Below are 25,193 nucleotides of genomic sequence, written 5' to 3' on the forward strand. Positions count from 1 at the left end.
TCTGTGCCCATTTAAATTCAGTTTCAGGCCTTTCAGTACTTTTCTTTGTGTCTCCTTGCTTATAGAAATCTGAACTAGAATAGCAGCCCTCAGACATGGAAGGCTACATAAATCCATTAAGTACACATGTTGTGTCCTTGTGTTTTTATGAGTCTAGTCATGATATCAGGATATAATCCTGTAATTTACCACTTATATTTTTATTTTGAAATTTAGTTAACTTCCCAGCCAGTTTTTTTTTTTTTTAAGCATTAATCACACTAGTTTGGAAAATTGCTTCATTGGCAGAGACAGCTTTATATATATATAAATTTTTTTTTTTTTTTACCAGTTTGATGCTATTTATTGGTCGATCTGTATTTAGATATTGCATTGTTTTCTTTTAAATTTGGTCTTAAAGGTGAAGAAAGAAATTGACAATACATTTAAATTTTAGATGAAAACAGTTTGAAATGGCATTATGAAAAACACACATACAAAATATAAGTATTATGTTTATGATGCGCTATTGGAATGAGTTACTGTGTGTGGACTTATAATTAGTCTCCTTATTTGACAGCCATATTTCTATACTACATGTTTTTTATTTTATTCATTGTTGGAAAAATCCATTAAATTATAATGTAAACTTTTGTGCAGATAGTTAAAACCTGCATAAAACTGGCAGCATGATGAATTTTCACAAAGTGAAGATAACTGTGAACTTAGCACTTAGCTAAGAATAGCATCACTAAGATCTGAGATGCCTTTTTCCCTTCCTAGTACTATCTCTCTGTCTTAAAGGAAAATGATTTTCTGACCTGCAGCACTAGAGATTAGTTTAGACTGTTTCTGAATTGTATTTAAAAGGAATCAAGTGGTATGCACCTTTCTTATCTCTGGCTTCAGTCTATTAGTGAGATTCATCTCTATTGTTTCCTGGAGATGTTATTTATTCACACTGTTGCACAAATAGACAGCAAGTTATTCTAGAGTTGGTGGACATTCTTTTGTGCCTATTACAAATAATGCCACTAAAGTGAACATTCACATTTCTGTTAAATGTATATTTGTCAGTAGAATTGATCTGTCATATAGCAGTAGTTCTGTCTAGTTATTGAATATTGTCAGTTTTCCACCAGCAGATAGATGAGAATTCCAGTTGCCAACATTTGTACTTTCCTTCTTTTTTTATTTTAACCATTTTGCTGAGTGTGTAATAGCATAAGATTTGGCTTTAATTTGCATATCCTTGATGACTAATGGTGTATATGTAGATGACATTTGGATAACCTCTTTTGTAAAATGGGTGTTTCAGCTGCCTTTTAAAATTGCTTTTTACATATTCTAGATGAATATTTTGTCAGATAGCTGTATTGCAAATATTATCTCCCATTTGTCTTGCCTTTTCACAATTTTAATGTGTCTTTTCATGAACAGATGTTCATAAATTTAATCAAATCCAAATTTCCCATATTTTCTCCTCTTGCTTAGTATTCTTAGTACTATTTTAAAATCTCTGCCTCTGCCAAGGTCATGAAGATACTTTGTGTCTTCTTTTTGAAGTTTCATTGTTTGAGCTTCGTATTTAAACCTACAACCTAATCAAAATTGATTTTTATATAGTGTTTAGAGATAATAGATCAAGTTAATATTTTTCCATGTAGATACCTAATTGATCCAGTATCACATATAGAAAAACACTTTTTTTTTTGTTTTGTTTTCTTTTCCTTCTATTAGAATATTGCTGTTTTCATTTTGGAAAATTTGAATTCTAGGGTTGTCATTGCTTTCTTTCCATTTTCAACACATTGTTGGATAACTCAAAATCAGTACTCCTGGCCTCACTTCAATCTCAAACCTGTCAGTTTTCCCTCCACATCAGATGTGTTCTTTATGTGCCCCAAACAGTAATGACATCGAAGCTGACTTTGAAAGGTGTGCTATTCATTTCCTGTATGTGCCACCTTCTATAATGGGGCATGGCAGCACCAGGGAGTTGTGCTCATTGTACTCTATTGGAACAGTGTCCCTTGGAGTTCATCATACACAGCCGGCCTGGCACAATGCAGCCCTGAATACCACCTTGTAACAACTGAAAAATAATTTTTTTTAATGCTCATCTTTTCTGTCTTTTCACAAATAAGGGCCTTTATGCAGTTGTCCCATTTATACAGCTCTCCATGGAAGACTGGTCCCAGCACCCCTTGAGAATCCCCAAATCTGTTCCCAAGCCCAGTATGTATTTGTGTGGCATCTGTGAAAAACGTTTCTACTTCCTCAAGACTTCAAATCACCTCTTTAGATCACTTCTGTTACTCGATATAATGCAAATACTATACAAATATGTTGCTTAGGGGATAATAAAGGGGGGAGGAAATCTGCATTTGTTCAGTACAGATGCATTTTTATCTCTGCATATTTTCTGCAGCAGTTGGTTGAATATGCAAATACACAGGGCTCACTGTATTTAATAAAGAACAGTACTGAAAGACTGAGAAGTGGTCTAAGTGGTAAAACGATTGCCTAGCAAGTGCAAGACTTGGAATTCAATCTCCAGGCCTCCCCACACATCACTCCCCTACCCCCATCGCAAGAAAAAGAACAGCAAAAGTGCTACAGGTTTAAAGGGTAGATAGGGAATCTCTGAGGCAGTCCCTTGGTCTTTTTAAGAGTTTACCAAATCTTTTATATCCTGGCTTTTAAGGTGTTTTATATACCAGCATTTATTTGGAAAATAGCTTTTACACCAGGTAACATAGTTTAGATGAATTCCTTAGTAGGTCATACTTGCTCATATGACGAACTTCCTGTTTTCTGGAGAGCAGTGAGGTGTAGAGGGTTTGAACTCAGGCTCAATCTTCCTAGGCAGGTCCTCTGATCTCTGAGCTGCATCCATCCTTCCTCCCTACTGGTCATTTTCTTTCTTTTTTTTTTTTTTTCTAATTTTTCTACTCCTGCTGGTCATTTTTGAGATTAAAAGAACTCTTGCTTTGGGCCCACACATATGCAGCTTTTCTTCTGAGTTGGGCTCAGACTGCTATACTCCCAATCACAGCCTCTCATGTAAGTTGGATTGCATGGGTGAGCCATCCGCACCTGGCTTCACAGGGGTAATTTTTTTTTTTTTTTTCCTGCAGGACTCCTTAGTATATATTTCACTTTAATAATTACATTCAGAAGGCGACCTTTTAGGTTTAACCCTCCTTGTATCTGTGTTTCCTTGTAGATACAAATACTATAACTACTTGAACCTTTTAAGAATCCAGGGGATCTGTTTCTCATACATCACAGACCTCATTTCATTTCTACAAACGAACAGGTTCTCACTGAATTTCATGCCCCGATTTAATCATCAACAAATGTGCCTGAGCAGTTACTTGGGCATTTTATTAGTGTCATAATCTAATGCAATTCCATTAAATCTTTAAAATATTGGAAAGGGTAGAATTGAGTTGAAATGGTAGGATCAGAATGATGCCTTTTAGAAGGGATGTGGGAAGTACTTAATATAAATGTCTTTAATTAGTCTAGCTGGTTCAATTGAACATGGATACATTTTCAAGAAATCTCCATCCAGACCACAGCCCTGTGTGGCAGCTCTGTCACTAATGGCTGCTAGTGGTGAGGGCAGGCTTTTGAGACTGCTTTAGCTCAGCACAAAACCCCACACTTCTGGAAGAACAGCCCAAAGTGGTGTCCTGAAAGTAGGTCAGCAGCATCTTAAATAAACAGTAAAGATGGAATATTTTGGAGGTTTGAGGTTTTCTAAACTAGAAACACCAAAACAAAACAAAATTTTAATGAGAATTTTACGTGGTTTTGGAGACTTGAATACGTATATAAATATATACATATCTAAACATGTCACATTCTGTAAATTGGAAATCTGTGACCATGGTGTCACATACCTTAATTATAATATTCTTTTGATACTCATACTTAGTGGTCATTATGTTATGCTTTTACATGGTCTCCACTATTCTCTTTCAATACCTGTTAAATAGTATATGCAGGGTGCTGATCTTTGAAAGGGAATAACTGTTTTTTTGTTCCATTGCTAGGTCCAGTCATTTGCCTTTCTAAAAGATTGGAATTTGGAATGTCTGTTCTACTGATCACCATTATTCCTTAAATTTTGTTATATGATGCAATACTGAAAGGCATTGTATAAAGTACTGCAGAGGGATCAATAAATAAAAATGCACAAAAGTTTTGGCCTAAGAAATAGTCTAGTGAAAGAGGGAAGGGAGGAAAGGATGATGATTTGTTAAAGATTTCTTTCATGTCCCAGGTATTAAGCTAGGTGCCTTACTTGTGTTCTTCTCAGTACAGTCTTTAAGGCATATAGTGATATATTGTATGACAAATGGTGCATTTGAGACTAAGAGGTTCTTCAAATTGCCCACAGTTGCACAACTAGTATACTAGTAAGGCTAGATTTAATCCAGATCCAAATGTCTTGTTTTCTAAAATGGCCTTCGAGGTTTGGATGTATGGCTCAGTGTTCAGTCCTTACCAGCAGACACAAAGCCTTGGGTTCAACCCCTTGAATGCCACAAAAAGAAAGAATAAGTAAATTGCCTTTGAGAAAGTAGCTATTTTTTAAAGAAGAATGGGTAGACATGGGGCATGAGTAAATGGAAGGAGGGTTGTTTTAGGAGAAGGAAAATTGTAAGGGTCAGAAAACTTGCCTATATACACAGAGAACTATCCAGGCAGTCAGCTTAAATCAGTAGTTCTCAAAAGTTTTTTATGTCTCAATCCCCTTCATATTTTAAGTATTGAGGAATATTGGGAAACAGGGTAACGGAAGAGATCAAAGAAGAACTTAAAAAATTCTTACAACTCAATGAAAATTAAAATACCTCACAAAGAAACTTGTGGGACACAGCAAAAACAATCTAGAGGGGCAAATTTATTGCCCCCAGTGCCCACATCAAGAAAATAGAGACAGACCAAGTAAATAATCTCATGATGCAATTAAAACAGCTAGAAAAACATGAAAAAAAAAATGGAACCTAAAGTTACTAGATGGAGCCAGATAACCAAACTAAGAGAGGAGATTAATGAATTAGAGAATCGGAGAGTAATAGCCAAAATTAACCAAACAAAAAGCTAGTTCTTTGAAAAAATAAATAAAATTGATGGACCATTGGCAAGAGTAATTAAAAAAGAAGAAAGGAAACCCATATTAACAGGATTAGGGATGCCATGGGAAAAATCACAACACGTACCCAAGATATCCAAACAATTTTAACGGACTACTTTCAAAAGTTATACTCTCTAAAGAAAGAAAACCTGGCAGAAATGGATGCATTTTTAGAGAAATACAAGTTGCCCAAACTGAGCAAAGAAGTAAATCAATTAAATAAGCCAATATCCTACAACGAGATACAGGAAGCAATCAGAAGTCTTCCAACAAAAAAAAGCCCAGGACCAGATGGATTCACAGCAGAATTCTATAAGACCTTTAAAGAAGAACTAATACCCATACTTCTCAAGCTCTTCAGAGAAACAGAGAAGGAGGGAGCTATCCCAAACTCATTCTATGAAGCCAATATCACACTCATCCCCAAACCAGGCAAAGACCCAACCAAAAAAGAGAATTACAGACCAATTTCCTTGATGAACACAAATGCAAAGATCCTTAACAAGATTCTAGCTAACAGAATCCAGAAACACATAAAAAAAATCCTACACTACGACCAGATAGGCTTCATCCCAGAGATGCAGGGATGGTTTAACATACGTAAGTCAATAAATATAATCCAACACATCAACGGAGCCAAGGTCAAGAATCACATGATTATCTCCACAGATGCAGAAAAGGCCTTTGATAAAATTCAACATTCATTCATGCTAAAAAGCTCTGGAGAAAATAGGAATAGAAGGAACATTTCTTAAAATAATAAAAGTCATTTACGACAGATCAATAGCCAATATTATACTTAATGGGGAAAAGCTACAACCAAGTCTCTTAAAATCAGGAACAAGGCAAGGATGCCCACTGTCTCCACTCCTCTTCAATGTAGTCCTGTAACCCTTAGCCAGGGCAATAAGGCAAGAAAAAGACATTAAAGGGATCCGCATAGAGAAAGAAGAAGTTAAACTATCCCTTTTTGCAGATGACATACTATACCTTCACGATCCCAAAAACTCCATCCCCAAACTCTTAGAAATCATAAATCACTTTGGCAAAGTAGCAGGATACAAAATCAACCCACAAAAATCAGTTGCCTTTCTGTACACAATGTACAAGCAGAGAAGGAAATAAAGGAAGCAACTCCATTCACAATAACCTCCCCCAAAATAAAATATTTAGGAATTAACCTAACCAAAGATGTAAAAGAACTATTTAATGAAAACTATAAAAAGTTAAAGAAATTACAGAAGACACTAGGAATTGGAAAGATCTCCCATGCTCTTGGATAGGCAGACTTAATATAGTGAAAATGGCAATACTGCCAAAATTAATATACAAATTCAATGCAATTCCTATTAAAATCCCAATAACATACATCTCTGAAATACAGAAAACAGACCAGAAATTCATATGGAACAACAAAAAACCTAGAATAGCCAAAACAATTCTAGGGAATAAAGACAACATGGGAGGGATATCCATGCCGAACTTCAAACTCTACTATAGAGCCATAATAACAAAGACAGCATGGTACTGGCACAAAAACAGACCTGAAGACCAATGGAATAGAATAGAAGATCCAGAAATAAATCCACAGGCCTACAGTCAGCTGATATTTGACAAAGGAGCCAAAGACATACAATGGAAGAAATACAACCTCTTCAACCACTGGTGCTGGGAAAACTGGGCGGCCACATGCAGAAGACTAAAAGTAGACCCCAGCCTATCACCATGCACCAACATCAACTCAAAATGGATTAAAGACCTTAACATTAAACCTGAATCTCTGAAACTACTGCAGGACAGAGTAGGAGAGACACGAACTTACAGGCACAGGAAGGAACTTCCTGAACAGAGTCCCAGGGTCACAACAAATTGGAGAGAGACTCGACAAATGGGACTACCTTAAAATAAAGCTTCTGCACAGCTAAAGCTATCACAACCAAGCTAGAAAGACAACTAATTGGGAAAAAATATTTACCAGCAATATATCAGACAAGGGGTTAATATCCAGTATATATAGGGGACTCAAGAAACTAATCCCTCCCAAACCTAACAAACCAATTACTAAATGGGCAAGGGAACTAAAGAGGGACTTCTCAGATGAAGAGATAAAAATGGCAAAGAAACACATGAGGAAATGTTCACCATCCCTGTTTGTGAAGGAAATGCAAATAAAGACAACCCTGAGATACCACCTTACCCCAGTCAGAATGTCCCACATCCTCAAGTCAGCCAACGACAAATGCTGGAGGGGATGCGGAGAAAGAGGAACCCTAATACACTGGTGGTGGGAATGTACACTTATACAACCACTTTGGAAAGCAGTCTGGAGGGTCCTCAGAAAGCTAAATATTGACCTCCCTTATGACCCAGTCATACCACTTCTAGACATCTATCCTGAATAACAGGAACCAGGATACAAGGACACGTGCACCTCCATGTTTATTGCAGCGCTGTTCACAATAGCCAGGATATGGAAACAATCCAGATGTCCCACCACAGGTGAATGGATCTAAAATTGTGGTATCTATACATAATGGAATATTATGCAGCCATTAGAAATGACAAAATAATGGCATTTGCAGGGAAATGGATGGAGCTAGAAGAAATCATGTTGTGCCAGGTAAGCCAAGAACAAAGAGACAAACGGTACATGGTCTCCCTGATAAGTGGATGTTAAATCCAAAATGTTAGGTGATACGACAAAATTAACAGGACTTAAAAAACAAAGAACTTCAACTCATCTGGTCGAATCACTACTAAATAACCCCATGCTGCTGATCGCATGTATGGTATATATGTGTACACCGGAGGGGAACCAGGAAGATGACACAGAGCTAGAGGGAATCAGGAAAAACATACAACAGCGGGACCCATCAGCTGCACTGGATATTGACCAAAGTGAGCTAAGCAACTCAATGGCAGCGATGGGAGGGAGGGAACAAGTGGGAAAGAGGGAACAGCTGATGCTATGCAAAACAAAAGAAATGTACATATCACCCAATGTGGAAGAAATAACTGTATTGCAAAGCGCATAGAACTCATAAATGTTATAGACTGTGATAGACAATTTGCTCCAGGAAAGTTCGAATGTGTTTGTGACTTTAACTGAGCATCACTATCCCACAATACTGGGAAATTTGGGAAATTATGTAATCACTTAATCACAATTAAAAAAAGTTTTTAGGAAAGGATTTTATGAGTTTCTATCATTAAGATTTAAGAAAAATATATTAACCCTCTTTAAAAAAAAGAATATTGGGAAGCAGTCACACAGAAAAAGAAAACCTTAAGGAAAAAATAATACATTGGGTTTCAGAGTATGAATAAAAAAGCTTTACTTTATGTTGGTTTTGAAATAACTTTCTAGTGTTACATAAAAGTTGCAAAAAATAATATAGAACACTGACACTTATCCTTCACCTTACTTCCTCTTACGTTCATGACTTTGGTACCAATAGTAACAATTATAAAAATGAGGAAACAGCAAAAGAACATCTGCTTAGGAAGCGCAAGACACCGAGTTTAAAACCTAAAACACTGTTTTTAAAAAAATGAGGAAAGTAACTTTGGCATAACAGAATTCACTGAACTACAGACTTACCTCAAATTTCACCAGGTTTTTCACTAATGTCTCATTCCTTTTAATGGTTGCCCAACATTTCATAATATAGCTCTTTCATCTTATGAAACAGTTCTCATACTGATAAACTATTTTTCTCATATTTACACAAGATGATGAACTAACCATTTTTATGTATGTGTCTTTGGTTACCTATGTAGTTATTTCTGTAAGGTAAAATTGCAGGTCTATGACCACATGTATTTTTTCCTTCCACCGTTGTTACCAAATTACCCTCCAAAATCTTGTATCTTAGACTCCTTCCAACACTGACTGGCATGTGTATTCCCAGAAAAGTTATGGATGGAAGTATTTTAATATCTCAGCAGTAGTTTGGTTTGATGATGATCATCTGCATGGGTGTATACACTGGGCTATTTTCCTCCCTACACATTTGCTTTTCTAGTACACACATATAGATACAATACTTGACAAAATAAGTATGCTTTTGAATGTGTTATCTGTGAAAACTTTTAATTCAGTGCACTATGAAAGCATGGCCATGAAGCTACTTCAGAAAAAGCCCCAGGAGCTCAGGACACTGTTACTAGCTGCTAAGTACAGGGTGCAGTCTGCATTTCAAGGTCATGTGTTAAAAATCAAAAGCTGAGTTCTAGAAGTAAAAGTCTGTTTTCTCAAAAGAGGGAATCCAGTGTTCTTAAGCAAGCTGTATCATTCAGTGTCATTTCTTATGGAAAAATTAAGGGAAAAGGAGCAAAGGACCAAACTACTAATCCTAGCAGATCCTTTTGGAATAACAAAAGAATCACTAGATTATTTCTTAATACCAAACACATAGTTCTAAATGCTATACGTGGATACTAGAAATAGAGTGCCAGTTTCAGCAGAGAAAGCCTTAAGTCAGATAATAAGTCTGTGTGAGGAAAAGAGTAAGTTGTCATTGAGGTTTAAGATCTGTGTTTTTGAAGGACAGGGAGTGTATGTCCATGGTGCTTTTTGCTTTTTGCCGATGCTCTGTCTGCACCTATGTACAAAAGCTTCAGTTACATGTTTCCAAAAATTAATATAGCATCTTTCTGGCCATAGGGATGAACGGAGGGATAAAGCATTGGAAATGTATGCCCTCTGAAAGTATGCTAGATTTGTTGTCTCCTCACCAAAGTATTGTCGTAATTATTTTTTTATTTTTTATTTTTTGGGTCCAGTCGTGGGGCCTGAACTCTGGGCCTGGGTGCTATCCCTCAGCTCTTCAGCTCAAGGCTAGCGCTCTACCACTTGATCCACAGCACCACTTCCGGCTTTTTTCTTTCTTTTTTCTTTTTTTGCTTATGTGGTGCTGAGGAATCGAACCCAGGGCCTCATGCATGCAAGACAAGCGCTCTACCACTGAGCCACCTTCCCAGCCCATGTCGTAATTATTAGTAGTATTAGTTGGTGTGATTCCAAAGGAAGTCTGATGATCAGCTCCTTCCCATAACTAGTCAATTTTACATAGACAACTGAAGGACTTTACCTTTAGTGGTTAACCTATGTGTTTTTCCCTCTCTTCCTAAACCTTACTTCTTACTTACTTTCTTCTAAAGAAGACATAGTCTCACAATATTAAGAAAAATAGCAAAAACAAGGTAACTTTTGATTTTTAAGCAAGACTTTCAAGGGGTTTGAAGAACAGCTTGACGTTTGAAATTTGGTCATAAGCAAAAGCTATTCTAACTAAAATATAGTGTTGGGTTTTCTTGTAAACAAATGAAATTAATCTGTATATATTTCTGTATATGAATGTTATTCATGTACATTGTGTAACATGGTCATGCCAATTATTGACAGAATTTGTTTTAACCACAACATGGGACGGTTCTTTTTTTTTCTTCTGATTATCTGGTATTCTAGTAAAGACAAAGTACTATGTACATTATCATTTAGAGAACTCAATATGAATGATTTCAGAGGCAGTCTTCCAAAAGCCCCAAATTGAAAAGTGTTAAATAGTCCTCATTTACTACTAGAGAATTGTTAATTTTTTATTACTTAACATTTATTTGAATATATACTGTATGCCAGAGACCATGACATGCTTTTGACCTGCATCATTTCACTTGATTATCTTGGAAAAAGTGGATGAAGATAGTAAGGCTACTTTGCATATCAGGAAAAAACTTTGATTATATACACATATAAATACATATGTGATATATATATATATCACATATGTGTATTATTCCCCCCCCCTTCAAGGCTATGTGGTAGCACCAGACTTACCAGACTTGAACTTTAAAGCCTTGCTTTTAACCACTGTAGCTAACTTGAAGACCAAAATCTCTTTTTACTTAGTCTATTCAGTGTTACTATTCTATGCTAGTAACTGCATTAAAAAGATAAACATAGCACTATTAAGAGGAATAAAATTAAAATGAAATACTGAGATAGGTCAAGAAAGAGCTTGCACTTCGCTAGCTACTTAGCTTGTGTCTGTCATTCTTTGGAAAGCCTTTCCTACCTCAACCTCTTCCTTGACTATCCCTATTTGAGGATTGAACTTAGGGCGAAGTCTGGACACGTAATTAGTAGTGTCTTAAAATTAACTGGCAGCATTTTTCTTTAATTGCTGCTGCATAAAATCAGGGTGTGGTTTATACCTGATGACATCTTTGATTTGGTGAAATGCAGTCTTTATTTGTGTCTTCCCACGAAAATGTTTACACCCTTCCCATGGTTTTAAATACCAGGTTATATATAATAATTTTCTGATGTGGCCTTGCCATCTTACAAGCTCAAGCCTTGTACATTAAAGTTTTTTCTTACCATGACAGGAATCAGATTGAGCAGGTCTGCTTCTACAAGTCTCTATCTCAATCTATGACTCTTCATGCACCTTTATCCAGCTACAGTGTGAGATGTTGGGCTGCCTGGGTAGCATTCTATTTCTGTCTGATTGTACAATGTCCCAGGTGCTGACAATAAAATGTGTCTCCTTTACGCTTCACCTATAAAATGGGAGCATAATAACACCTTTCTCTGGGGATTGTTGGGATGATTAAGACATTGAGAAGCAGTAGCTGTCACTAATCTTCATTACACTTCTTGTGGCCCTTCCTTACTTTGTTCATGTAATTCATCATCCGATTCCACAATAAGTATGCCCTTCACACTGTCCCGTGCCTGCCACCTTTCCTCTCCTCGCTGCCTCTCCAGATGAAGCGCTCATTTGTCATACCTAAAGTAACTAATCTGCTCCTTGTCATTTTTTTTCCTCCAGTCCTTTAAGGTCAGAACCATCTTTAAAATCAGAATATGTCACTTCTTAAAAGCCATCCTGGTGCATTTGGTATAGCATCCCTGTGTATTGTTCTCTACTTTCTGCCTGGCCTCTAATCTGCCTTTCCAAGCTCCTCTTCTATCATTCTGTCTTTCAGTATCACTTATTACCCCCAAACTCACTTCCATTCCTCCCTTGCAGTTCACCTTAAATGTCACTTCCTCAGAGACCTTCCTTTATCTTCCAAACTGCATTTTCTCCAGTTATGGTCCTTGTTCCCCCCTTCCTTTTTCTTTTTTCTTCTTCGCAGTGCTGGTGATCAAACACATGTTAGGCAAGTATTATATCCATAAGCTAAATTCCCCAGCCCAGATACAGTCTTTTCTGTTGCATTTATACTTTTCTTATCTGGGGATGTTTAATTCCTTTCCATCTAAGGCTGAAGGAAATGAAAATGACCATAACAAAGATGTAGGTAGAGCTAGGTATGTTAAAACTGGAAATTTGAGCTGAATGATCTTCTTTCTGTTGCCTTGAGAACAGGAAAAATATGAATCGATAATCGATAATCTAGGCTTCCAACTGTGGCTTGTGTTCTCCTTTCTCCTTTCCATCAAGTAGTTACATACATCACTATCTTTCTGAGCCTTCACTCCTCTTCATTAGATTGCAACCTCTTGGAAGGAGGAACTGAAGTTTTGGTACTAGAGATTAAACCCAGGTCCTCACTCATCAACTGCTCCTCCAAGCAAGACCTATTTTTAAAAAATTATTATTATTAAACATATTGTCCACCTAGCATGTATGTAAATGTACTTATATAGAGTGAATACTAATTAAACATTTTTGTCTTAGGAATCTCAAAAATACTTTAATCTGCTTAATACTCTGCAAGGATTTGAGACATCTCATAAAGGAATTTCCTGTGAACCTCTATACTTTGCCACTGATTGGCAAAGTACATTTTGTTTTCCTATTTTGAAAACAGAACTGTATAAGATAGTGTTAAAGTGGAAAAAAATGCTAAAGTGAGTTGTTTATGTTTTATTGGACTCTTATGCCTGTTTCATTGGAAGAGAAAGAAGGAATTAACCTTAAGTATTTTTTGCTCTCCCTCAGGAATTAAGTGATCTACAACGCGATCCACCTGCTCACTGTTCAGCTGGACCCGTGGGAGATGACTGTAAGCTTTGCTCTGATGTGAGGATTATGCTACCGTTAAAAATACAGGTTATAACATTTGTAAATGACTCCAAAACTCTTTTGTTTGTTACAGTGTTCCACTGGCAAGCAACTATTATGGGCCCTGTAAGTATGATTCATATATATGAAATTAACCCCTGTAGCCATTCTTCATTTTTTGCCTTTTCACCTTTGTGACTAGGGTTAAATATTCTTACATCCTGAATTACCCAGGAAGCAAAATATGACTAGGGGTTTATGATGATTTTTTATGAACATTGGTGTTAAGTATTTATAGGGGTAGGGGTTCCTGTGGTGTTTTCCTTTTCCAGATCTTTCATCGTTGATCACCCACAATTTGCAACCAGACTGGGTCTGCTTTATTTATTTATTTTTTAGACACAGAGTCAGTGTTCATAACTAAACATAGTCATTCTCACATCTGGAGGTTTCATAAGTTAGAAATAAGTAATCCAAAAGTGTAATTCCTATAGAAAACAAGCACCACGTCCAGAAGTTTCTCATTCTTTTCTACAAAAGAGTACCGATAAATAGTGTAATGGGTCTGTTTTTGTCACCTTTTGAATTTGCTCCTTTTAATTTTGTTCCATTGCTTTAGACTCCAAAATACCTATTGTTCTTAGACTTCCTGATACTATCACCTCCATTAACGCTATTTCTTTTTATATCTAAGAGTCAGTTATGACTTGAAATAGGCTCTCTTTTCAATAAGCTGTAGTCTGATTGCATTAGAATGTGCACTCTGCTCAAGTCTGCTTTCTAGGTGAGGGCGAGTTGAGCATATGTTAGTTACATGTTTTCATGTACATCATCCTCTTTCCCATCCCTTGGAGGAGTTTTATGTAATCAGTTATGGAGTTTTAGTTACATAACTTTGTGTTAACTTAAAACAAAAAGGATTCTGGGGAAATTTTATTAAATTGTATACTAAAGGATGAACATGCAACCTGCTTATATAACCATTTTAATAAGAATCTAGCTATTTCTGTTTGTTTTTCATTATTAAGAACTCTCAAACACTATCATTTAAAGGCCTCCCTTACTATTTGAATGGTGTAGCCCTCCACAAATATTCCTTAGCAAATGATTACAATTGTTATTTATATTCCCCCCCTTTTTAGTAATATAAACATGCATTCCATAATAGTCTGTAGTGTCATTTGAATATCTAAGTAAGTGATGCTCATTATTATAATTTGCTTCATTTATTTTAGGACCCCTTATAAATTGTTGGTGACCTGGAATTAAACAATAAATATAGTAAGAATAATCATATGGTGTAGTCCTGTAATAATATGTGAAGACACGTAAGGAAGTAATAAGTCTTGCATTTATTTCCAAAATATTGATATAACATGATGTATTTAATTAATATGAAGAAAGCAAAATAGAATTTTAGGTATATTTAGCTACCATTTTTTTTTGGTATCTTTTATGCTTGTTTTGGTCTAAATATTTTCTAATGGCCACTTTTAAATGAGACAAAATTTAAATTTCTCTTGTAGATTCGAAATCTGATCAACTCTGACGATTGCGAGTATTTAGTTTTGTGTTAGACATTTTTGCATTTTCTGCATGATTTTGTAGATGGTTACCAAATGAAGATTTGAGAGATAAAATGTGCAGTGATGCCATCCATTTCTTAAGCAACCTGGGTTTCTCCGGTCACCCTTAAGAGAACATGAGAACTTAAGTTTTATAAGTAAAAAATATTAATTCCAACCCTTTTTCTTTTATAATTGGTTTTTACTACAGAAAGCTAACGTTTCTTCCAGTAGCCTTCATGTGTAGACTAATCTTTCATAGTCTATAGTCAGGAAAAGTTTTGTTAGGGTAAGTCACACTACTGAATGTGTCTCATGTTGTGTGGTTTAAAACTTGCTATGTGGACATGATTGCTGGACATGCTCTTTTCTGCGAAGGGATGGTGTTCTCAAGGTAATAGATGATTTGAACTTACGATATGGTGATTGTACATGTTGCAAAAAGATAATATTTGATGTAGGCATTTCAAGTATGATGACTATTCACGCTGATAACATTGGGGAAAATCATTTTAAGTAATAAAGAAATGCAATATAATGAAACATTGATGCATACTGTTTTGTAATTTCAGCCTGATAGCGCATATCAAGGTGGAGTCTTCTTTCTCACTGTACATTTTCCGACAGACTATCCTTTTAAACCACCAAAGGTATTTTCATTCCTGTGATTAATGTGACTCATGTCAGAGATTTTACTCTTTTTCCAAAGATGGTTTCATGATGTTGGAGACTAAGGGTAGGTTAGCATGCTCAAACCTTTGTAAAAGAACCAAATCTAAATGCTGCATTATCTCTGTATTAAAAAAAAGGTAGTCACTGTTACACTACAAATTACATTGTGTGTTTCTTTTCCTCCTTATTAGCTGTGTGTTTGTGGGAAAGTTTCTATGGTGAAGAATCAGACTTTTCTATTCATGATGTCATCTTTCCAAAACTGACCTCTTTTTTCTTTCTCTTTTTCAAATATTCAGTGAATATTTTATGACTACTGCCATGTTCTGCTCAATGGGGAAAAAAAAGTAAATATGGCACAGCCCCTTCATGTAGTAGCAAGAGGGAGAGAAATGTTTTTATTAGATCTAACTTAGAAGAGAAGTGAGAGAAGTGAGAGAACAAATGATTGGGGGGTATGTGAATGGATCTCACTGAGAAAACAGTTATTTTAGACTTTTTAAAAACACCTGCCTAGAGTCAAATGTATGATATGCATATAGCAACTCTTGAGAGGAGGATTTGGGTTCTCAATAGTTTTCTTAGGACAAATAACAAGCTGAAGCTTCTCAGCTTTGCCCTGGAGCAGAGTTAGCAACCCTGTTGATAGAGTTAAGTGGTACTTCCAGGCACTATTGATAATCACTTTGGGAAAAGGATTACTTATGAGGTAAGATGAAACCTGAAACCGGGTTAATTACTTTAGGTACTACCTAACCAACCAGTCATACCAGCTCCCACAGACTTATTACGATCTTCAAAATACTTCTCAAATCCTCGGGGAGAAAAATAAGCAAACTGAGTTACTGGCTTTTCCGATTCTTAGTTCCTAGAACTACATGAAGCCTAAAGTAGATGCTTATCTAACTGGAATGCAATTCTCCTCTAAGACCATGTCACGTTGCAGGTATTTGGGGACCCAGAGCATGTTGATTCTGTTTTGCTCATGCTGTTTGTTGTTGTTTTTGTTTTGTGTTTAGATTGCTTTCACAACAAAAATTTACCATCCAAATATAAACAGTAATGGAAGCATTTGTCTTGACATCCTGAGGTCTCAGTGGTCACCAGCCTTGACTGTATCAAAAGGTAATTTCATTATATCAGATTTAAGGCAAATGATGACAGTGAAACAGACAAACTATAATGCAAGTATCTAGGCACTAGAGGTAAGATAAAATTGATTGTGCTTTCTCCTATTGTATTTTTGCTTTGCTGTTACATCTCCTCTATGATGCTGGTTTATGACTGCTAAGCATTGAGGTGTGTGAAGTATGGATGGACAAATTGAAATAGTGAAATAAGAAGAGACTTAAAATATTAGAGCAAGGACAGTGAGGATATGTCTATGGACATTTATCCTTTTAGCTTGAATTTTGTCCTCCTTTTTTTCTTTAGCAGAGTTATTACCAAGACTTAGTAATAAAAAGATTTGGGGGCCATTTGTCCTGTTGACAGTAACAAGTGAATCTTTTTTTTTTTTTTGGGTCCGGTCGTGGAGTCTGAACTCTGGGCCTGGGCGCTGTCCCTCAGCTCTTCAGCTCAAGGCTAGCGCTCTACCACTTGAGCCACAGCGCCACTTCTGGCTTTTTTCTTTTTGCTTATGTGGTGCTGAGGAATCGAACCCAGGGCCTCATGCATGCAAGGCAAGCACTCTACCACTGAGCCATCTTCCCAGCCCACAAGTGAATCTTTAAAGCAGTGTAGCTTCATCCAGGAAGAAGTAGCAAGCTTAGTAGAACTAATAGTAATCGTATAAATACCTTTTAAAGTTCAGAATTACCCCACACATTAGCGTAATGTAGTATAGACAGCATTTTAGTGTAAACTTTGAACAATGGTCAGAATCATTAAGATGATGTGTGATCCTTGCTGATTCTCCACTTTTACAGGTATATAGCATCTTTTTTTGCTAAACTGTCAGCTATATGAATGGGTCATCTAAAACCAATTTTGTCCTCTTAGCCAGTTGACTATACAAACACTCTTTGTACAAGCACTCTCCACTACATATTCCTCTTCTTGGAGGGTGGGGTGAGAGTATTGGGGTTTGAATTTGGCTTCACACTTGTTAGGCCAGGAGATCTAATGCTGGAGCCTCTTCTCTAGCTCACACATTTGTTTGTTTATAGTATTACTGGGTTTTAAACTCAGGGCCTTGTACTTGCTAGATAGGTGCTCTATAACTTGAGCCAAGCCTCCAGCCCTGACACTTTTATTGAAGGTATTTATGGGTAAATCTCTGATCATTTCTTAATTTTTAAAATAAGTGCTACCCTGAATACACAACTTGTTTTTAAAAGGGATAAATTTGATAGGAAGCAAGATCCAAGACCAGCTATAACTGTTCCAAATATTAGGTAAACAAAAGGCCTTCACATCCATTATTCATGACTGGTAGTTTTCAAGTGCAGTGCTTATCTAAAAATGTTCACATGGGTTCTAATGTCCTTTTTTAAAAGATGAACCTCTCATGCATGGAATCAAGAAAAGCAATCTTTGTATGTCAAATGTTATTCAAATCACTATGTTCTTTCCTGGAATAGTGTTACAAAATGAGTGTCATTTGGCAAAAGCAGCTAAGTCCTTATCGTTTAAAAGCAATGGCAGATGGCCAGATGCTAAGTACTTCTGATATTTGTAGCTTTTTATAAAATATAATTAGTATTGTTGGCTTCTAGAAGCTGTCCTTTGAGAATTCAGATAGACTGTTTCTTATAGGTAAAATAGGGTTATAATGGTTTTGCTGTGGAGAGTCACTATGCACCTGGCGTATACTGAACCCTTGGATAAAGGATTAGTGTTATTTTTTTTTTCTTGTCTGAAAGTATTTCAATTGCAGGCATGATAATGACAACAGGGAAAATGGCTTCTGGAAGCAGGAGTAGGGAGAGGAGGAACTTTGCTCATGAATTTTGTGAGGTTGCTCTATACTTTACTTAGCTATCTGTTCACTTTTTCCTTTTCTATATTTTAAATATAGTAAAACAAGACATTTAAATAAAAGCAAAACAGCTTTATATCATGAGTTTAATCTGGAAGCATTCTGAAAATATAAGCAAGCCCAGAGAATCTATTCTTTTGGCTTAAAATATACAAAGCTTGAAGTTTTATTGGACAGGCAGAAGATAAATGTTATGCTTTTTTTCTTAGTACTTAACATCTCCTTTTCTCTGTCATCTATTAGTCCACTCTGCTCTCATCTTTAGACTGGAGAGTGTAGGGAAAGATAAAGGAATGTCATACCACAGAGGAGGGTGGAAATGGGAGGTTGCTCTATAGCTTCCAAGTAGACCCTCAGAAGTGGGTGCGAGCATGTGAAATGGATGAGGTTCCTGATTTCCTTCTATTTCAGATACGTGTGTGTGTGTGTGTGTGTGTGTGTGTGTGTGTGTTGTGTTTTGAGTCAAGGTATTACATAGCGCGTGCGTGTACACACACACACACACACACACATATGCATACACACATATTAAAAAATGAATGCAAGGTCCTAATTTCAAGCCCTAATATTGAAAAAAATAAGGATATGGCCTCAAAAACAAACTAAAGTTAACAGTTCACATTGTTTGTAAATTCATTTAAAACAAATAAGGTATATGGACTAAAAAAAAAAAATCTTTCTTCTTTGTGTCTCTATCATCAAACCATAGGAAATGATGCATGAGCACAATGTCCACCACATTTAGGCCATTCACTATGATTTGATTGTTTTGCAGAGTACTTTAATGATTTGATTGTTTTGTAGAGTGGTTGGTTGTTCACAGCTATTTGTTTTGTAGAGTACTTGATTTGAGTGGTTTTTTGTAGCTATTTGGAGTATCATATTTTTTAAGCAAATAGACATTCAAATAAAATTTAAAATTTCAAAAAAGAGTAATTTCATAGTATACAGTTGTATGGTTATTTTATAATTGTAATAATAATATTTACTACCTGCCAAAGTATACAACATAATTTGATGCATGATTTATATTTTCTTTATAGGGCTGAGGATTAAACTTAGGGCCTCGTGCATGCTAGACAAGCACTCTGCCTCTAAGCTTCATTCTCAAATCCTGATGTATTCATTTTTTTCCTTTATTAGTTCAATCATTACATTTAGTAAAAATTATTTTATGTGTACAACTCTTATAAAGCAGAAAAGCCATTCTCTAATAAAATGTTTTCTTTTAAATCTAGTTTTATTATCCATATGTTCTCTTCTTTGTGATCCTAACCCAGATGACCCCTTAGTACCAGATATTGCACAGATCTATAAATCAGACAAAGAAAAGTAAGTGCTTATATTCAGTCCTGTTTGAATATCTATATAGTGAAAACATGAGAATACCAGTATAATTTGAAGTATACTATCAGTTTCTTAACAGTACATTTGATTATGTTTATATTAAATGTGTATCCCAATGATGCAAACTCTTATTGATCTTTTTATAAACACAAAAGAAACATTCCTTCCTATTTGAATGCATATCTACATAGTGAAAATGAGAATTATCAGTATATTTGAAGTGTACTATCAGTATATTATCAGTACATTTAATTATGTTTATATTAAATGTGTATCCCAATGATGTAAACTCTTATTGGTCTTTTTATACATACAAAAGAAATATTCTTCCCTATTTACTGTTTAATAATGCATGTTCTTTGCACAATAGCTATATAATTTCAGGCAGTAAATTATAAGTGAAAGAATAATCACTGGACAATACTGAATATTGTCTTCCCTCTCTTCTCCCAGGAAGAGAAGTTAGCTCTTTTCCACCCAGACTTTGTTTTCCAGCTGCCTTATCCTGCTAGTACTGTAGGTTCTTTTTTCTTCTTCTTTTTTGTCAGTCATGGGGCTTGAACTTGGGGCCTGGGCACTGTCCTGAGCTTTTTTGCTCAAGGCTAGCCCTCTACCACTTTGAGTCACAGTGCCACTTCCAGTTTTCTGGTTGTTATTTGGAAATAAGAGTCTGGCTTTGAACTGGGATCCTCAGATCTCAGCCTCCTGCACCTGGCTTGTAGGTTCCTTTGCATTTGGTGGATAATACTCATTTCAGAGTTTGCTTTATAGATTTCCTAGTTTTAAGAATATATATATATATATATATATATATATATATATATATATATATATATAACATTTTCATAATGATTGCAGGGACAGCCATATGAGTTAATATGTCTGGTTAATGAGTTAATTATAAGATGGCAAAATAGACAAATTCTCTACTGATGCTTCTAAAGATTAAATGTGTAAGTTTTTATCATGTCCCTTTTGTATGTCTACAGATACAACAGACACGCGAGAGAATGGACTCAGAAATATGCAATGTAAAATTTAAAAAAACTTTCACTTATACCAGAGTACTGTAAAATCTAGGTGTTTTTTTTCAACATTAGCAGTAAATTGAGCACTGTTTACTGTTTCATTGTACCATGAAACCTTTTGATTTTTACCCATTTTAAATGTGTTTCTGAAGCAAGACAAAACAAACTTCCAAAAATACCCTTAAGACTGTGATGGGAGCATTTATCATTCTATATGCATTGAGAAAGACATTTATTATGGTTTTTAAGATACTCGGACATCTGCATCTTCAGCTTTCAAGATCTACAATGCAGCTGAGAAGCAACCAAATTATTTTTTGCTGAAACTAGATGTTTTTACATGAGAAATACTGTATGTGTTGTCACTTTTATAAATCTGTATTCAGATTTCATTATTTGTTAGCTCACTTTATAAGTTGTATTTTTTTACTGTATAGACTAAATGTATTCTATTTACCTGTATGTCAACTCATGACTTTTTTCCTGTGAACAGTATTGAAAACTCGACAGCTCATAATGAAAAGAATGAACTGTGTTCCCTTCTTAGGATATTCCGTAGATTGATTGCAGATTTCTTAAACTCAAAATGATCTTTACACTGTAATTCTCAGTATTCTGATGATGGAAAAACATTTGTTTTGATTTTTTTGTTATTGCTGTTATACTTGACTTAACATTATTGCAATGTGAATTAATTGCACTGCTAAGTAGGAAGATGTGTAACTTTTATTTGTTGCTCTTCACATTTGAATTTTTTTCTGTATAGGCAATATTATATTGACACCTTTTACAGATCTTACTGTAGCTTTTTCCATATAAATAAAATGCTTTTTCTACTATTTGTCTTGATTACTTAAAAAGCAAAAAAAACTATATGTTTATATAGATAAACATATAAACATAAAAATGATATGTTTATGTAAAGATTATTTCAAAATGGCAGAAATTAGGTCTTTTACACTTGGCACTTTTAATCAACCTTAATTATATATAATTAGTTTTGTCTTAGGTTAGCATCTCTTTGTTAAAATTTCTGTCTTAAGATGTTTACCTTGGTCCCAGTTGAAGTTAGAGTTTGTTTTAGCTCACATTTTATATGACAGATTTTTTTGTAAAAGTACTAAAATGCATATAAGTTAGTGTCACTAAAGAAAAGTCTCTACTGATCTCAGAAATCACTAGATTGGTTTATTAACTGTAACTTACATTGTTTCTTTTTTATTATTAAGTTTTTTTATTGTGAAAATACTGTACAGAGGGGTTACAATTACATGAGCAAGGTAAAGAAAAATTGTTTAAATAGGGATACAGGTAGCCCCATTGCAGCAATGAGATGTACAAGTCGTTATGTCGAAAAACGAACCTTACGTTGTTTCTTAACATCTCAAAATCTAGAATTTCTAAAATAGAATTTCAATGCCATCACAATTTGAAAAACACTCCTTTTTCACTGTAGAAATTGCCAAAAGATATTGTGAAGTTGATGCTTGCTTCTGTCTTTATCAGTTACCAACTAAGATTAATCGTAATAGCAAGTTATTCTAGATTTTAAGGGAATCAAACATTCTAATGTTTTAACTCGCTGGTGGGGTTGGGGAGGAGCTTCCCCTCATCCATAGCAAATGTCACTATTTCTCTCAAGAAGAGTGTTGCTCTGCTCATGATTGCAGTAGCTTTGTGTTTAAGAATCTGTAGTGGACGTAGTCATTAGCAAAACATTTAAGTCACTTGATTGTTTTTATCATGATTCATTATTATTAAAGCACAAAATAAGCCAGATGCTGGTGGCTCATGCCTATATTAGCTGCTCAGGAGGCTGAGATGTGAGGATCTTGGTTCAAAACTAGGCAGGGCAGAATAGTCCTCATGAGACACTAATCTCCAATTAACCACTCAAAAATTGGAAGTGGCACTGTGGCTCAAGTGGTAGAGCACTGGCCTTCAATACAAAGAGGCTTGGGGACAGCTCCCAGGCCTTGAGTTCAAGCCCCACATCACATCCAAAAAAAAAAAAAGGCATAAAATAGGCTGTTGTTAGAAAAAACAGGTCCTTATAAATGAATATAATTAAATGCTTTGTGAAATGGATGTTTAAGGAAATAACAGACTTTATAAATACACTAGACGATGTTTTACAATAATAATATCATAAAAACATACTTTATTACCCATATTGTTATAAGCTGCATTTGTTTTGAATTTGAACACAATACCATTTGATTTGAAGGATTTAGTATATGCAGTAAAAGATTTTTTTCCCCCTCGGCTATCACTTCTTTTAAAAAAAAAACCAAAACTTTGTGTGGCATTTATTTAAAAAAAAAACAAACACTTTTTTTCTCTCCGTTAAAAGTTTGTGAAAGTTGCCTAACTAAATACCTTTGCCTACATCTGACAGTTATACTTCTGGACTCAAGAACTGAGCACAAGTTCTCTTAATTAACCATCTTAACATTCAGTGGTGGTATAATGAACATATATCACCAGGCTAGAATGTCACTTTTGGTTAATGCTAGCTGAGAGAACATCTATAATGTTTAAAGCTGTGACTTCAAAGGTCCAGATCCTTTTCATAAGGTAAACATTAAGAACCTTGGACTCTCTGGGAGTTTAGGATCCTATGGCTCCAAGTCCTGGCTGCTTCAAGACAGAGTAGTTGAACTTCAGATTGGATTCTGGATGTTTATAAAGCCCACATATTATGAATCAATAATATTGTTTGTAAGAACAGCCTCACCACCACTTCCAGCCGATGGGGAAAACTAAACATTTATTTTGGTTGTAAATCAACCCCATAATAACTGTCAAGATACTAGATCAATTCTAGCTACTCCAGGTAGGTGGGAAGCGGAAATAAGAAGATAATGGTTTGAGGCTTGAGTTTGAGGCTAGTTCAGGTCAATGCCAAAATCAAACTGGATAGGATGGTGATGCCTGTAATGCCAGCTCCTTGGGAGGTAGAAGTAGAAGAAATGTGTGTTGAGGTCAAATGAGGCAGAGTCCAAACCCTAAAACCAAAAGGACTTGGAGCCTGGCTTAAGTGGTAGAGCACTTGTTTAGTAAGCATGAGGACCTGAGTTCAATCTATAGGTGGAAAAACAAAGGATACTATGTCTCACCCAGTAACACAGAACAAGATTTAAAAGAAGTGTTTTTTTTTTTTTTTTAAGTATTCTGACAGTTGCAGTTTACATATTAGGCTGCAAGTAGAGGTTCATCTACTTTCACTGTAAAAATTGCTGTGTACAGATAAGTGTTTCTTTTTTCTGCATTCTGAATAATACCTTAATCTCTTAAATTTTGTAACTGATAAGCCCTTGCCCAAAAATGCTTTCAGTAGTAGTGATAATTGAATATTCTGTAAATATTGGATGTTTTCATTTGTAGATATAATGCATAATGCAATGGTGTCTTCATGGTAGTCTAATAGGTGTTACATCTCTTAGATCTATATTTTGTTACATGTCAATTTGTTTCCATTGTTATGTTTTAGAAGAAAATGGGTTTAAATGGTAAATGAACTGAACTACTAGGATGAAAAGGAACTGACCACAAAGTGTTAGCGGTGGGGACTAATTAAATTTGCATAATTACATTTATTTATCTAAAACTCATTTTAGCATTCTTTTAGGTCCTGCTGTTAGAGAGGAGTTGTGCTTTTCGGACACCATAAGGAATCTGCTTTTATTGTAATGACACATGTCTAAGGTCTGGATTACATTTCTCTATATAATTTACTTGTTAGGAAAAACTGTTCAAAGCTCTCAGAATATTGTTCAAGTCAGTGGTAGAGCATATGTGAGGCCATGGGCTAAATAGCCCAGCATTCACCACCCCCAAATGCGAAGATCTCTTTAGATCACTGTGTATGAGCTCGTGTGTATTTATTTTACTATAAATGCTTAACATACATGTGGTGTTTCGCTAGTACCACAAGTGGTGTGTCACCCTCACAACTGAGGTTACCCCACAGCAAGGACAGATAGCTGTGTCTGGAAGAGGAAAAGACAGCTTTCACTAGGTCTACAAATACCTGTGTGCAACCCCCCCTGCACACTCCCCACAGACCGTGGAAGAGCCTGGCCCTCCAAGCAGTCACGTGGATCAGGGGTTCCGCCTCAGGCAGCCAGTTTGAAACTCAAGACCAGGGTTTTATTGGGAGCTAATCTTGTATGCACTGTGTGTCCTTCAAAATTCTAGATCCCTAGAAGGAAAGCAGGTGTTCGCCATCAATCACATTGTTTATTTAAAAAGTCTACTTGGAGCTGGGCACTATTGGACTTAAACATACTTAACCACTTGACAATCTGGAGGTCAAGTATTCAAGAGGATTGAACACTTTGAAGTCACATAGTGTCCAGGAGTACTATCCTTTATTGATTGAAGTATTCATGAGATCACTCATATTCAGAGGAAGGGGGCATAGACTACTACCCTTCTACTAGAAAGAAT

The 25,193-nt window shown here is 35.7% G+C and overlaps 1 protein-coding gene across 1 annotated transcript in view; it reads left to right on the forward strand.

Annotated features, from left to right (window-relative positions):
• The window catches only part of Ube2d1 (ubiquitin conjugating enzyme E2 D1), a 32,931-nt gene extending 11,351 nt beyond the window's left edge, over nucleotides 1–21,580 (forward strand). The window contains exons 2-7 of the mRNA XM_042696475.1: nucleotides 13,087–13,150; nucleotides 13,244–13,275; nucleotides 15,287–15,364; nucleotides 16,406–16,511; nucleotides 19,605–19,698; nucleotides 20,703–21,580. Coding sequence (XP_042552409.1) covers nucleotides 13,087–13,150; nucleotides 13,244–13,275; nucleotides 15,287–15,364; nucleotides 16,406–16,511; nucleotides 19,605–19,698; nucleotides 20,703–20,748 — 420 coding nt within the window. The 3' untranslated portion in view covers nucleotides 20,749–21,580. The remainder of the gene's footprint in view (nucleotides 1–13,086; nucleotides 13,151–13,243; nucleotides 13,276–15,286; nucleotides 15,365–16,405; nucleotides 16,512–19,604; nucleotides 19,699–20,702) is intronic.
• Nucleotides 21,581–25,193: the final 3,613 nt, after the last annotated feature.

Source organism: Dipodomys spectabilis, unplaced genomic scaffold (assembly GCF_019054845.1).
Source record: "Dipodomys spectabilis isolate Male_0828 unplaced genomic scaffold, ASM1905484v1 ptg000207l, whole genome shotgun sequence".
Classification (NCBI taxonomy): domain Eukaryota; kingdom Metazoa; phylum Chordata; class Mammalia; order Rodentia; family Heteromyidae; genus Dipodomys; species Dipodomys spectabilis.